We start from the raw sequence: 16,966 nt of genomic DNA, 5'->3' as shown, positions 1-16,966 counted from the left end.
TGACAGTAGTTTTACAAGAATTGTGAAAATACTGTTAGATGCCGGTTGCGATGTTCATGCAAAGTCTCTCAACAGTAATAAAACTGCTCTAGATATTGTAGAAGAGCGAATGATCAAGAAAAACAAGATGGACATTTATAAACTTTTACTGAGAGAAAATTAAGCTTTAAATGATTAAAAATATTAACTTTTATATAAAGAAAATTTATTGCTAAAAATAGAATAAAAATATTTTATGAAGTATGAATAAATTATGAGTAATGGCAATGATTCAATTTGAAAATTTCTAGTAAATATTTCAGTGTCCACCAGTGGACGAGTGAATAAAACCACTGAATACTTGTAGTTGATCGTGAGTTCGCATTTGGCCAACGGGCATGGGAGTTTTCTGGGTTTTCTTCACGTTAGTAACCACCTAAATCGGACAATTTCCAGTAGAAAGTCCTTCTGGGAGGAATCCTTCCACGTATTGCTTGCCATATATATATATATAGCAAGCAACCCGTGGTCTCTGTATGTACACGTATGTATAGGGTACGCAGGTGAGTCTGCAGAGGAAGACAAACGAGCACTTGTCCTCCCCTGAATCCATTCTACAAAAATTATAATCGTAAAAGTAATTGAGGTGTATAATCTTACACCCTTGACGTGCCCAAGTGCATAAAATGTTTCATTTTTTTTTTTACTCTTTTTACCCTGTTGTTGTACTAAAAAGGCCTTTTTTTCTCTCTATACCCATTGTGGATTCTTCAGGCCCAAAATAGAAGCGACCAAGTACTGAGGAAAGGGCGCTGACATATCCGGCATAGGAAAATTGCCTGGGGCCCCCATCAATAGGTGGCCTCAAACCGATCTTTTATACGAAAATATTCCCCCAAGAAAAATGTCTGAAGAAATTGAATTAGAAGGCCCAAATAATGTAAATGGGATTCCGAAATTTAAATTCCCCTTGGATCCATGAAGCTATAATGCTCCACTGAATTTCATTTAATTATATTCGAAACTATTAGATTTTGTTTAACATTAATTAAGAAGTAAAACATTTTATCATTTCGTTAAATATTCAGTAAGAAACACTCGTTAATAATGCAAAGATTTAGTAATATTAAATACAGACAGACACACGAACGTACACATATTTCTATACGCTTAATAAACAAATGAATCGACTGATTATTGAGAAAAATGTTCTCTTTTAACGAAAATTTCCATAACTCATACATCAATACGAAACATATCACGAACATGGAGGGAGGACTTTTCGCACGTGCTTGTATGACGCATTAAATTGCGTCATTATTGTAGCATGTTGACGTGACTCACATCATTTCGAATTATATTTAAAAAGTTATTTAGTAATTCTCATTAATTAAACGAGAAAATTGTTTTGTAACTATGTCGTTTGATTTGTTACAAAACTCCTCAGGATTTCCTAAATATTTTATAATTATTTTAAAACTTTTAATATAATCGATTCTTTGTGCATTCCAATAATTCCAATGATATAGGTTACAATTTGTAAAATTTTTGTCTTTCAAAACTTTTTAATGATATTTTTCCCCTTTAACACGCAATGGTGCCGAATAAGTTAGATATTTAATGAAAATTTTTTGTTTTAATTCCATACAATTTAGAATTTGACATATATATTATTTCCATGTACTACATACAGCGAGAGAATATAATAATATTTGTTATTTTCCGAAAACTTCTCATTTTCTTCTATTTTATATTATGTTTAGTTTCTAAAATAGTTCAATAACATAAGCATTCTATACGAAGCAGGGCCGAGAGTCGGTAAAAAAACACTCGACTCCGACTCCGGTAAAATTAAATACTAGGTTTTCTCATTTCCCGGTTTTTTGCTTGTCCCGGGATTCCGGGATAAAAGTGAACTGTTTCCCAGAATTAATTATTTTTAAGATATACAAAATATCATGAAATCAAATGATATAATTATTTTTCATTTTTTAAAGTAATTTAATACGTTCTGCAACCTCCAAAATCATATTAATAATGCTGTATAAGATGTATATTAAAAATTACTTTTGAATTATGTAGAAATTTTCACAAATAGAAAAAATTTATTAAAGTTTGCTGGAAACTGGAAACCTGTATACAACAACAATAACAAAAAAAAAATGCTTTGAATTAAGTTGAAAATTTAAACAAAAAATGAACTTACAAGTTAGATCAAACTTCTAACTCAAAAGGTAATTTTCGTTTTTTAAATAAAACATAATACAAAATATTATTGTAAATTTTTATAATAAGATTTTAAAATGCAAAGATGATCAATACTTAGATCAGTCAATCTGATTCTTATTTTAGTAATGAAAAGTCCTGCTTGGATGCCTTTTCCGATTTAATTGGTGTTGGTGGAATTATCTTTAATGCATTTAAGAGATGACAGATGTTATCTGTTTTTTCACCTGTAGCCTGAAAGATTTTGAGATTGTAGTACTTCTTTTGCTGTCTAGTATTCTTGATATGTCTACCTCGGTTGCTTTAATAGCGGCATCAAGCTTATATCCCGATAATTTGTTTGGCTTTAATAATCAGGTTTATGTAGAAAAACTTTATAATTGCAGACTTCGTACTCATTTGTATCCTTGCCCAACTTGCACAATCTGGCGTTATGCAGTTATTGAAGATACTGGGCATGGTNGAACAAAATTTAAAAAAAAAAAACTAATAAGTAGGTTTAAAATTAATAAATACAAATGCATTCTGACAGTTTGTGAGTTAATTATACTTTTTATTTGCAAAATTTCCTCAACGTTAACAGAAAATAAGAAAAAAGTAAATTTTAAAAAAATTTTCGGGATTTTCCGGAATGAGAAGAATTTCCCGGGTTATAAAAAACAACTGGGATCCCGGATCTCGTTTGAGAAACCGTATTAAATACCAAGTCATTTTATGAGGTGCAGAGGCGCTCATAGGGGGTAACCTACTCTGAACGCTGAAAGGAGCACGGGGCGTTTACCCAAATACTTTTATAATTAGTATTTTTAATATTTAACTTACATTAATATTTATTTGTATAAAAAAATTAATTTTTAACAAATATTTAATAAGAGGAGAAAGGGGACAATAAAATTCTATGTCTACATATATTCGACAGCATTTGACTTCAATTTCACCTTTCCAGAAGAGTTAGTCCAACAAAAAAGTGTGCGATCAAGCTACTTCAGCCTCTTGTTCATGTCCATGTTTTGAAAAGAAAATTGTATACTTTGATCAATTAGTCTGGCTCATTCAGAAAAATAAAGTACTTATTTACAGTAGAGATAATACAGAAATGATTCAAAAATATTCAAATTCTATTGGGTCAAAATAATTTAACTACTAAACACAAATACTACAAAGAACACTACATATTTAATAAATTAAATTGATGCATTTTGTATGTAAAATAAATGAATTATAACAAAATATAAAAAGATTTTTAAAAGTTAATAAATATATAATAAATTTTCTTTATTTTAAATAAAAAAACTAAGCTAAATTTAAAATGTGGGAGTCTGAGTCAGAGTTGACACATTTTTTCCGATTCCGCCTCCGATTCTTCTGGCCAGAAATTTCTCCCGATTCCAACTCCACAGCCTTGATACGAAGTCAAACAATATAGCAGATGAGCAATGCAGAGAAAATAGAATTCGAAAAATCAACATAATTTGTTATTTACATTACATTACGTTATTATTATGTCAGTAAAAATTTAATTCTTGAATGAAAAAGCTTACTGGTTTTCACGAAAAGTTCAGATATGAAAAGTATACGAATTATTATTATAAAAATGTATCCGTTTAAAAATTTAATCTTATAATATGTAAAATGTAAAAATATTTCTTTATAACTATTTGTTAATTCATAATCTTAAATACTCGATGAACTGCTATTAAATATTACATAATAAGAGCTGTTAATCAATGGTAAAAAAAAGAATTTCGTGAATTAAAGTAAATTAACAATAATCGTAAACGATGAAAACTAATAAAAATAATTAAAAATGAAAAATTTGCAATTTGGATATTATGAATATGATCAATGAACTGCTTAATAATGGAATAAATAATGAATGATAAAAAAAATTTATCAGAACCAGATGAATATATAGTAAGCCTATATGAAAGACAATAATAGTCTACTTGTATAGTTGCATGACGGTTAGATATATCCCGAACGTTTCATGGCCGTTTAAATGTCTCCAAGAATGATTTTATGATACTTTTAAAAACTCAGCCATAATCAATAATTTTTCTCGATTGTTCTTGATGATCGTTTGTTATAAATATCTTTGCGTGAATGGTAATTGACGATCAGTCTTGAAACATTTTATGGATCGAGGAATTTATTTCACTCATAGTAATGAAGTCAATATTCACAATTGTAAGAATGGGTAACTGAACTTTAGATATTCTTTTATATTCATTGAAAATCATGTTTACGAAAATCCTATCATTAGTTCCTTTAATGAAAAGTTCTTGCTCATGTTCAACATTTTTACGCAACGTTGTTATATATTAAGCATAAATTTCGAATTATTTTGTCATTTCAGTTCTACAGCGATATGATAATAAGCATTATCTCATTCAGGCTTTTGCTAACATATAGTTGATCATACATATCAACACACTGCTTCTGATTCACGAGCGAGATTACAATAATTTAAAAAATTCGTACAATGTAGCTACTATTGTTTGTTTGATTTGAATTTTTATGAAATTTATACTTTGAAACTGTCTTACAAATACTTAAGAATTAGTGCCGTTGCTATTTAAATATATTTATTAATAATGCAAAACGGTATAGTCTACGAGCAATATAAAATGAAATATACTATTTTTTAAGATGCAATAAGTCGCAGCTAACATGAAAAGCCTCCTTCAATAACTCTCTTAAAACAATTACAGTGTGCTGTATATTACAAACAACTCTAAAGTATTGAGATGTTAACGTCTAGATCCTGGATAAAAGTAAAAAAAAAAATAATAATCATTTTTACGTTGTCATCGATTTTGAAATGGATGCTTAGAATTAAACAGAGCAGCTTTCGATTCTAGATTTCAGGATAGATTTGAAAACATTGTTTGAACGGCGACACATTCGACTGGTATAATTATTTTTATTTTATTATTTTTTTTGTTCTAAAGAAAATTTTTAGAAGTAGAAGAGTGATAGAATAGATTTTTCGGGGTAGAACCCCAAAAACAGACAAAATTGCATGAAAAAGGTATAGTGTCTTGGTACTAGTGGAAATTACCCTGGCACTTCTCCTCCCTCAGAGCGTATGAGATTATTCTTTAACGAACCGAAGTGAACGTATATCATGTAAATTGTGCCTCATATATATTTATATATACTGCGACATATATTTGTATACCTCGTCTTCAGAATGCTGAGTGTTAACTGATATTTTAAATTAAATTTGAGCATTCGGTATAGTAATAACAATTTTAATATCTATTTCTATTATTATACAAAAACATAGTAAATGTCTGCGTGATAAATTATGCAAAATTCAGCAGATCGTATGTGAAATAAAATTGATAATTTCCTTTTGATGAATTGTCTCAACTAATATTCTTAGTAATATTTAAGAGTTCATTAACATTGTCTAATCGATAGTAAGATATATAACTTCCTTATTCTTAAATATTTATTCTTGCCAAATAATTATTCTAAATTTTTATTGCAAACGATTAATATTTTACTTATAAAATTCTTAATGTGAACTTTCGATGAGAAAAAAATCATGGAATTTTAGTTAAATAATTTTTCTTAAATAATTGATTTAATTACAATATTAATTTAAGAAATTTATTCTCAGAACTTTTTACTAATTAGAAAAAGTTTATTTTTCCATACTTTAAAATTTTGGGAATTAAATTAAGAAAACCCAACGAGAGAATTCAAACTGGAATTGAATTAATACTGTTCTTCAATGTAATTACCGTTTAGAAACGTTATCTTGCTTTTTTAAGTCACAATTTTTAAATAATATAAAATTACTCGATTAATATACAGTTACTTATTATATTTATTAATTGTATAGTCTTCTAATAAAATGCAGGTCCTCTATAATTAATCAGTACTATAAAATACTGATTAATTATAGTGGACCTTGAAAATCGTCAATCTTATAAATTCCATCTAAAATTAAACACAAAATTTAAATTATAGAGAAAAGTATGCTTAAATTATTCACGCCGGTTTAATTGTAACTAATGTTTAAAATATAATTTTAATTATTTATTCATAAAATTCTCTTTGAGAACACCTATTAACATAAATAATAACGTGAATATGTTAATAAATATTTATTAACATATTCACATTACTTCTACAACAAAGATTAAAACCATCATTACAAATTTATAATACTTTTTATTATAACATTATTTTTTATCCACATCAAGCCCGAGTAATTTCAAGAAACATTAAATTAGAAAATATAAAATTATTTTTTGAATTAAAAATTACTGAATATATTTCTCATAAACATTTTAATCTTAAAAAATAAATTGTTTAATTTAAATCAAATCATTCCTTTGCATTTTTACAAACTGATGCAATTTTAAAAATCATATTTTGTTAAGAAGTCAATTATAAAAAAATATTTTAAATATTAATATCAGCAGATTTCAAAATGTCAGACATTTTATGTTAAAGGTTTTTGTTATTCAGTAAGCAAAAACTGACTTGATATGAATTATTTTTGTCATTTATTATATCAGATAAAGTATCGAATATACTCTTTTGAGTTATTGCATTTCCCTTTAAAACCTGCAACCCACTTTCTTGAAGATGAATTAGTTATAATTCAGCAATAACCATTGAATAAGTCCAAAAATGTTTTTTACATATAAATAATGCAAAATTTTCTGTACCTAATAGAAACAAAACGATGAAACTTTTTGGAATGCAATTTGAAAGAATTTATAGGCCAACAATTTTTTTCAAATTGCAGAAAAGTACAGAGGCAAGACACTACAGTATTAGTTTGAGGTGGCGAGCATATATTTTAAATTAAATAAATTAAAAATATGATTAAAAATTGCAGCTCGGCATTGTGACAATGTCACAATAAATGACTGCTCGTATTAGTTACATTTTTTTATTGTACCAATTCATTAAATTTCATCTAGAAAACTCTTATAAAGACTTTTAATTTGCGTTTAACACAATACAATATAATGAACATAATGACATTTTTTACCTTGAAAGGAGAAGTATAATTAACAGATATATCATTACATCAATACTAATGAAGATTGAATACCTAGATCTACTTCTATTATAATTGAATAATGTCATAACATTTACACTCAGATAGACATCTAAGAGAGGGGGAAAATTCGTTAATTTTATGTTTTATGAACTCTCTGAAAAATCTATCATTAAAACGAGAAAATATAGGTTAATAATTAAATATGTAGACCTATAATTTATCAAAACATAAAATATGGGTCAGTTAGAACAAAGGTTAAATGTCGTAAATGCCGACGTAATAAAAAAGTTGTAATTTTTATTTTTAAAAATAGTAATTAAAGGAATTGTTGCTTTTAAATAGTGTACATGCTATATTTACATTATATAGACTTCGGAAATGGTTATATCATGCAATAAATTAGTAGTTTAAGCAAAGAAGTCACACCCAGATCATATTCAATATCATCGATCAATACATAAGTTATTGTTCCGTATTTCGAAATTACTCTATTAATCAAAAATCCTCATAATTAGAAAAGAATTTTAAATACAATTAAATTTACAGGGTCAATTTTACGAATTTTTATTTTTCTCATCAGACAATTTAGAATGAACATTAAACTGATTTTCTGACTGAGAGAAATATTTCAAGAGATCAAAAAAATCATTCTTGCGCAAAATGAAAGTAAAACTGCCTACTTAGAAATTAAACTATTAAATTTTAAATGGTTCTCCACCCAAAATACCAAGTAAGTAGGCCTAAAAAATTTTCTAAAGCGCACGATCTCTTAATAGGTGGAGCATAACACATTTTAACAAATGCCAAATATATATAATTTTAATATTCTGCCAAACTTTAAATTAATCGATAAGTACAACACTGAAACAGAAAACGTATACAATTCAGTTTGAATTGAATTTATTATTTTATTTTTTATATGCTTTATGTTAAAATAATTTTTATTATAAAATTAATATATTTTTAAAATTGTATTTTAAAATTAACTACAAAATATTAATAAAATAGATGGAGTTTCCAACGTTATATAGATTTGACTATTATAATACTTTTATATACTTTAATTTGATCTATTTTATTAATATTTTGCATTTGATAATTTCCGTGCTTAAAGGAAATAATGCAACAAGTGAATAAACGGAATTAAAAAATTTTGTCCATTATTTTAATGATTTGAGCAATGTTTCCCAACTTTTAACGTACACGTATCCCTTTAGAGACCTTGATCTCATTAACTTACCTATATATCAACCTCAGCTGTATTGAGCATGATATAATACGTAAATTTCTTTTTTCAAATTTTAACCTTTCAACATAAAATAACAGGTGCTTGTCGATTCATTAATTTGTTGAATTTCTCCGTTCTTATCTGTTGATACGTGTATATGATTTAGATGTAATTGCACTGTACATGAAATTAATTAATTTTATTGGTAGCAAATAAAAATACTGATAGACGAATTTCGAAGATTTTTGCTGTCTAAATGTCAGAATTTATACTGAGCGAATAATCTTTAATTAATGATTAGATGTATAATCCGAACAAACATCATTGAATTTTTTTTAAAACAATTTATCTTTTTTAAGTGAGATTCAAAAAATTCGCAATGCTCTTGGACTGGACATCATTAGTGTTATGCACATCACGTTTTATGAAATTTGTAATGTTTGAATATTTATTAGCATATAAATTCTACAAAATATATTACATACAATAAAGTTTTTATAATGTAACTTTATTCAATTTCCTAACATTAATTCGTATATTATTTTTCACATAATATTAAATCAAATAAAAAATTATCTTTTATTTCGCTTACCTTTCTGTAATTCCAATCATTCTGGGTTTCGGCTTGTAAATCGTGTACAGTTTTCACATTTCCATCGAAAGCATTGCTAGTCCTATTCGTCAACCTGGTTATCTCGACGGGAGGCAAAACTGACGGTTTTATCTCTTCTCTGAGATCGAGTCCATTGCCGAGACCAACATCATTTATTTGGCCAATTTTCGTTCTATCCGAAACTACGGAGTTCATATTAGAAAAAATGCTATCGATGTCTAAGGACAAATCATCATTTGGCACTGACTGAGTTAAATCTCGAGTTCTTTCAATCACTTCATTCTCGGAAACGGAAACAACCTCTTCCACCTCTTCCGTCACCCTGGGATCTTGCTGTTCAACTTGCGGTACTCTGAGAATTTCTTGAGTATTCGGTTCGGGAGCCTTCTGAATATCTGGGGTTTTGACTGCCTCTCGAGATCGACTTGAGCCAGTCCCCATCTTTTCTAAGAGAAACGAAAAATAATATGCAATCCATTAAATAACGGGAGATGGACATCACTCATGCACTTGCTCTTCGACGACAACATTAGCCACCTGGTGGTAAAAGTCGGAAATCAATTTTTTTTAAATTAATATAAATATATTAAGTTGANCAAAATAACTACAATATAAAATTTTAGTTCGTGATTCAATATTCATAAATGCAATATTATCGAAACAAATCAATAAAATATATTATTAATATTTTTCTCTATATCTTAATGCCGATACGACTGTAATCTTCAAGAATTAAAATAAATAGAGATTTGACTAGAATATATTGAAATAGAAGTGGCGGGAGTGTGTGATTTTTAAATAAACATTCTTATCAAATGATTTGTTATTACGTAATAAATTTATTTTCTTATTTTCTTATAACGATAAGATTAAAATAAATTTATAAAGCAAAATTAACATGTAAAATTTGTGTATTACGTTAAGTTTTTATAGAGTTTTGTAAAGAACTTAAATCTTTTAATTAAAAGAGACAGTCGAGTGACATTCAGATCGTTCAGTATTGATATTCAGTCAATTAATATCAAAGTTTCCAATTACTTGTATTAATATAAGTCTGTTCTATTTATAGCATCGTTGCGTTTAAATAGGTTAACATTTTCAAAGCGTGTGCTTTATTAGGAGTCACGACCGCTTACAGAGAAGATAGATAGGACACGCATCGAAGCCCGCGATCTCAGGAAGTCTGTGAATAGGAATCGTAATAGAGCTCCACTATGGGGCCACAATTTGTCAGGAGTCTTATAATGTTTTAAGCGGATCCCTGTTGAATAGGATCAGATTTATGCATAAAGCAAACAATAGCATTGAGTTTTACGCTACGAGACTACAGCATGCTCGAACTTTTTTTTTTATTGATTAATATTCAATAAAAGGATGAATTCTTATATATTGCAGCTTAAGATTATATTGACTATAAATATGATCCCGTTGTTGGGAGAAAAATATTTTATTTTATTCACTGTAATTTATACTATTACAGTATATCCTTGTTAACGTAGCAATTTGTCATTTTTCTCTTCATTTGTCTTCATAAAAATTCATTTAATTAATAGTTATAACTGAGAAACACGTATCCACTGAATAGATAATTTCATTAGTTATTAAAAGTTAGAAGTCACAATTTCCGGTACAATTTTAATTCTGCTTTAAATATTTCGTGTTTCTTGTTATAATTCTTGATAAATTGTCNTAATTTTTATTAGTAAAAATATACGTGAAATATTACGTAATAAATTTATTTTCTTATTTTCTTATAACGATAAGATTAAAATAAATTTATAAAGCAAAATTAACATGTAAAATTTGTGTATTACGTTAAGTTTTTATAGAGTTTTGTAAAGAACTTAAATCTTTTAATTAAAAGAGACAGTCGAGTGACATTCAGATCGTTCAGTATTGATATTCAGTCAATTAATATCAAAGTTTCCAATTACTTGTATTAATATAAGTCTGTTCTATTTATAGCATCGTTGCGTTTAAATAGGTTAACATTTTCAAAGCGTGTGCTTTATTAGGAGTCACGACCGCTTACAGAGAAGATAGATAGGACACGCATCGAAGCCCGCGATCTCAGGAAGTCTGTGAATAGGAATCGTAATAGAGCTCCACTATGGGGCCACAATTTGTCAGGAGTCTTATAATGTTTTAAGCGGATCCCTGTTGAATAGGATCAGATTTATGCATAAAGCAAACAATAGCATTGAGTTTTACGCTACGAGACTACAGCATGCTCGAACTTTTTTTTTTATTGATTAATATTCAATAAAAGGATGAATTCTTATATATTGCAGCTTAAGATTATATTGACTATAAATATGATCCCGTTGTTGGGAGAAAAATATTTTATTTTATTCACTGTAATTTATACTATTACAGTATATCCTTGTTAACGTAGCAATTTGTCATTTTTCTCTTCATTTGTCTTCATAAAAATTCATTTAATTAATAGTTATAACTGAGAAACACGTATCCACTGAATAGATAATTTCATTAGTTATTAAAAGTTAGAAGTCACAATTTCCGGTACAATTTTAATTCTGCTTTAAATATTTCGTGTTTCTTGTTATAATTCTTGATAAATTGTCTAAATTATTCATAATATTTTAAAATATTTATAAACACGAATAAAGGAATTGAAAAAAAATTATTGTAACAATAGAAGCTATTAAAAGTTGTTCGTTTTAGTACAGTACATTAGATCTTAGAAAAGTGAAGAATTATCAAATAAATTTTAATAATTTAATAACGATTTTATGAATTTATCAAATTTAATTCCACAAATGAAATCACACAAAACTTAACTATTTAAGTTCAAATTTAAAAAATAATTTAGTTATAAAAAATTTATTTATATCGTATCGAGAAGTTTCAGTTACAAAAAAACTAAATACATAGCTAATACTAATTAAATACATAGTAATTTTTTACATTGTTTCTCTTATTTTATGTATTAGAAAACAAAACTAAACAAACATTTAAAACTAGATGTTTCTTAAGAAGTGTATTTATACATTTTGTCCTTGATTTAATATTTGACGGGGGGAAATACAAAATAAAATAAAACGATACGAACGAAGAAAACTTGTTACGATTTGTAAACAAACTTTTTCTGTACTGTATGAACAAATAAATATGAAAGAAGTTTGCAATCACGCAAAGATTTATCACTAAATAATAAAATTTTATAAATATATTTCATATATTGTGTTTTACCCTAAATTTAACAACAATAAAATAAATGCAATTAAAGAAAATTTTACTTAGGAATTTATCTAGTATTACATCGAGTCCAAAGGAAAAGTTTACACGTAAAAGTGAATTTCGAAATTTAAAAAAAAATTATGAAATATTTAAATAATACTGTAGATTGACATATAATTAGACATAAAATTAATCGATGGCATACAACTAATCGATAATTTCGACGAAAAATTAAAAACGGCCGCGTGCAATCGTTTCCAGAATGCACGACTGTATCGAAACTATATTGCACAGACCTGTTGCTAAGGTGACTACATTCGATGATTTGAATGCAATAATTTTTCGAATATTAATAACATTATATTATAATATTCTCCCACTTTAAGTTTTCATACTGTTCTTGCAATACAATTATAATATCAACAGCTGAAGTATTGATAACTTGCATAAAAATAACATAACACATTTTATCGACTTATATACTATAAGAAATAAATTATTGATAAAATTTTCAACTCTCTCTTCAATAACTCTACTCAAATTGCATTATTATTATGATAATTGTTTTCAATTTGAATTTGATTTTATCCAATCTTCTGAAGCTTGTAATTATTGATCTTTATTCATTTTATTGATTTTGATGAGTTTTTATTAGCTCTCTCTTCCTTCAAACGTCCTCTTTCCTAAATTTTTCAGCCATTAAGTAATCAAAATAACTACAATATAAAATTTTAGTTCGTGATTCAATATTCATAAATGCAATATTATCGAAACAAATCAATAAAATATATTATTAATATTTTTCTCTATATCTTAATGCCGATACGACTGTAATCTTCAAGAATTAAAATAAATAGAGATTTGACTAGAATATATTGAAATAGAAGTGGCGGGAGTGTGTGATTTTTAAATAAACATTCTTATCAAATGATTTGTTATGACTACAATTCCACAATGTTCGAATGCAAATCACGCAATGCGGTAATCGTATAACCAGTAAAAAGGTAACGTTGAATTTCAATATNTAAAATATATTATTAATATTTTTCTCTATATCTTAATGCCGATACGACTGTAATCTTCAAGAATTAAAATAAATAGAGATTTGACTAGAATATATTGAAATAGAAGTGGCGGGAGTGTGTGATTTTTAAATAAACATTCTTATCAAATGATTTGTTATGACTACAATTCCACAATGTTCGAATGCAAATCACGCAATGCGGTAATCGTATAACCAGTAAAAAGGTAACGTTGAATTTCAATATATTTGAAAGGCAAACCGTCATTGTGTTCTACGTAAAACAGTAGAATTAGAATAAAAATATTTTTGTGATTTGCCTAGCTGATCAGAAATTCGTATGAAATATTTTAAAGAAAAATTATTTTTAAAACAATTATGCAATCAGATGAATACATAAATTGGAGCTGAGACCAAAATTAACTTTTTAAAATTAATTTATTTTTTAATTTATTTTGAAATTTTAATAATTTCAAAATAAATTAAATTTTATTTTCTATTTAAGCTCGTTTTAAAAATATAATCACTAACATAATTTAAATTATGTTTATAATTTAAACGCTTCAGGGATTCTCTTATATTTAAAAGTTCGGATGTAAAGCAGAGAAAACAAAACCTACTCGAAACTTATTTAAAAAATATGTTACATATTTGCATCGATGTAGTTAAAATTGTAAATAAAAAGTATATAATTGGAAAATTAAGAAAAAAAAAGTTATACTGTATTTAATTAAAACTTTTAATTCCAAATAGAAAATATATAAGTATAAGCTATGGACTAATAGAAAAGAAGCTAAATTCATTCAAAACGAACAGTACATTTCGCGTGGATTCAATTTTCCTATGAATACTTAATTCCACTGTGACAATTAAAGTGCGTAGAATTTATTCTGTGTTACATGTAGTTTCTAATAAAGTAAATTTTTATGTTCTTGAATCAATACAGAATTGTGGTCATAAATTTTGTGTTTTAGATATTTTGAAAACAAAAAGTTTAGAAGAAATAAATCTAATATTATAAGTAACTATTCAATAAAATCTCTCTATCTAGTTCATTTTTCTAAGTAATTGTTGTTTAATCAAACTATTACTCCCATTCTACGTAAAAATAATATTAATTATTTATTTTGATGATGTCATTGCCATGGGCCATCAAAATAAGGATTTATTATACTTTCCTCATTTTTTAGTTTCTGAGAATCAGTAACGATTTTCTTAATTTCAATGGCATATTAACACGATCAAAGAGAAAAGAAAGATTATTTCATTCAAAAAAGTTATTGCTTAAATTAGGATTTCGTTATATTGTCATTGAAAAATTCTAGATGTGGAATTTTATCTTTTCGGCATAATTTTTTAGTTCGTTATTTCATACAGATTACAGTTGAAAAATTTGTACAACTGGTAAATATTTATGCCTTTCATACTTGTGTCCAGGTTTACATAACACAAAATTATATAAAATATTTTCTCGATAGAAACCGGAAAAAAACACTTAATTTTCTTNGTTTCTAATAAAGTAAATTTTTATGTTCTTGAATCAATACAGAATTGTGGTCATAAATTTTGTGTTTTAGATATTTTGAAAACAAAAAGTTTAGAAGAAATAAATCTAATATTATAAGTAACTATTCAATAAAATCTCTCTATCTAGTTCATTTTTCTAAGTAATTGTTGTTTAATCAAACTATTACTCCCATTCTACGTAAAAATAATATTAATTATTTATTTTGATGATGTCATTGCCATGGGCCATCAAAATAAGGATTTATTATACTTTCCTCATTTTTTAGTTTCTGAGAATCAGTAACGATTTTCTTAATTTCAATGGCATATTAACACGATCAAAGAGAAAAGAAAGATTATTTCATTCAAAAAAGTTATTGCTTAAATTAGGATTTCGTTATATTGTCATTGAAAAATTCTAGATGTGGAATTTTATCTTTTCGGCATAATTTTTTAGTTCGTTATTTCATACAGATTACAGTTGAAAAATTTGTACAACTGGTAAATATTTATGCCTTTCATACTTGTGTCCAGGTTTACATAACACAAAATTATATAAAATATTTTCTCGATAGAAACCGGAAAAAAACACTTAATTTTCTTTTCTTTAGGACATAAATATGAGAAAATCCTAATTTTGATAAATCTTTTGTGTTAATGATGCTTAAAATATTTAAAATTGTTTTAACAATAGTAAATTTATAAGAATATTAAACAGCAAAATTCATAACAACTTATAAAAAACAGATTAAATATAAATTCGTGCTTACTTCAATAATTCTTATATAACTGGTAATTTGTATTCCTCTGTGGATCTTACAGACTTATTTTTGTTATATAAAAAAAATATTTATTTTTTTAGTAAATACTTTTCATATAACGATATTTTATATTTATATAATAATATGTTTCTGTCATTATTTAAATAAATTTTTAAAATATTTTAAAGTAAATAACGTTTCAAAAACTAAAGAGAAAGACCTAATATCTTTATGTGAAGTTGCGTGCTTCTCTAAGTGAAATATATGCGTTCAATTATAGAGGGCTTTTTTGTTGTATTAATTTACACATTTAAAATAAAAGTTTAGACGACTGAGGTAGATTTACTTATTGTATTACTTGTGATACATGATATATGTTTAATACAGTAAAATAAATAAATATACAAAATCCTAAAAACATTTGAGTAATTTCAGACTTTTATTTAACTTCGATGTATTCTTTTTATAAACTTCACAAATGTAAAAAAATCAAAAACTTTGTAATAAATAATACTTCATAAAGAATAAAACATATTCACTTTATCACAGAACGTTGTCATAGGCGTGGGCTTGGGGACAAACAGGTCATTTACCCCCACTAGATCAGGCCCTCTGACCAGGACGAGTTTGGAAGCTAGAACCTTGTATTAATAATTAATTCCCTAAGTAGAAATAGAATAAAATAGAAATTTCTATTCTCTGCCTCACTTAGTTGTACGGTACTTTTATATATAATAGCATATATCAGGCTATAATGTAAGCTATTATATAATTTTAAGCAATAATTATGATACTAGGAGTAGATCTCTTTACCCTCTTGGAAAAGTTGCAGAGGACGTCCTATTTACAGTATTTATATAATAGTCATTAATCTATAAAAGCTTATTTTAATTCAGAATAATTGGACTATATATATATGTAGACAAATTTAATGCATTTTTCAATTGTTGAACATAAAAAGTACAAAATAGTCCAATTATGCTGAATTAAAATAAGCTTTTAATTACAAGCTATTTAAAAATATATATATATGATATTCTTGCTATATTATATGCGATATGATATATTTTCAATTAAACCTTATATATATAGGGGAGATCGGGGCAACTTCGGCATGCGGGGCAAGTTTGTCAAGCGCTTTTTTTAAAAAACAAATTAAAAAAAACTTTGATTATAGGTTAGGCAGTTGAGTTTTATTGGTGGCTTGTTGAGTGTAGTGTTTTTATTGTTCTCCAACAAGCGTAGTTGAATTATCAAGCAAATTTTCATTTTCGTTCAATTCCATATAATATTTTTTTTCCATTTATATTGAATTGGCAGGTTTTGTTATAATTCCATGATAACGAAAGTTACTTTTCCTGTTAGAAGGATGTAACTTCAACTTATTCACGTGGCCAGATCG

The 16,966-nt window shown here is 26.6% G+C and overlaps 1 protein-coding gene across 3 annotated transcripts in view; it reads right to left on the bottom strand.

The window, feature by feature from the left end:
- Nucleotides 1-16,966, bottom strand: part of LOC111620829 — a 91,531-nt gene that overhangs the window by 55,709 nt on the left and 18,856 nt on the right. For 2 of the 3 annotated variants that reach the window (XM_023362822.1, XM_023362824.1), the window contains exon 2: nucleotides 9,055-9,612. In XM_023362822.1, coding sequence (XP_023218590.1) covers nucleotides 9,055-9,516 — 462 coding nt within the window. In that variant the 5' untranslated portion in view covers nucleotides 9,517-9,612. The remainder of the gene's footprint in view (nucleotides 1-9,054; nucleotides 9,613-16,966) is intronic. The other variant, XM_023362823.1, reaches the window with a different exon arrangement.

The sequence above is a fragment of the Centruroides sculpturatus genome, unplaced genomic scaffold (genome assembly GCF_000671375.1).
Source record: "Centruroides sculpturatus isolate CEXI.00-Female unplaced genomic scaffold, Cexi_2.0 scaffold89, whole genome shotgun sequence".
Taxonomy (NCBI): Eukaryota; Metazoa; Arthropoda; class Arachnida; order Scorpiones; family Buthidae; genus Centruroides; species Centruroides sculpturatus.
The sequence above is the reverse complement of the archived record's forward strand: the minus strand, read 5'-3'. Positions and strand labels throughout refer to the sequence as shown.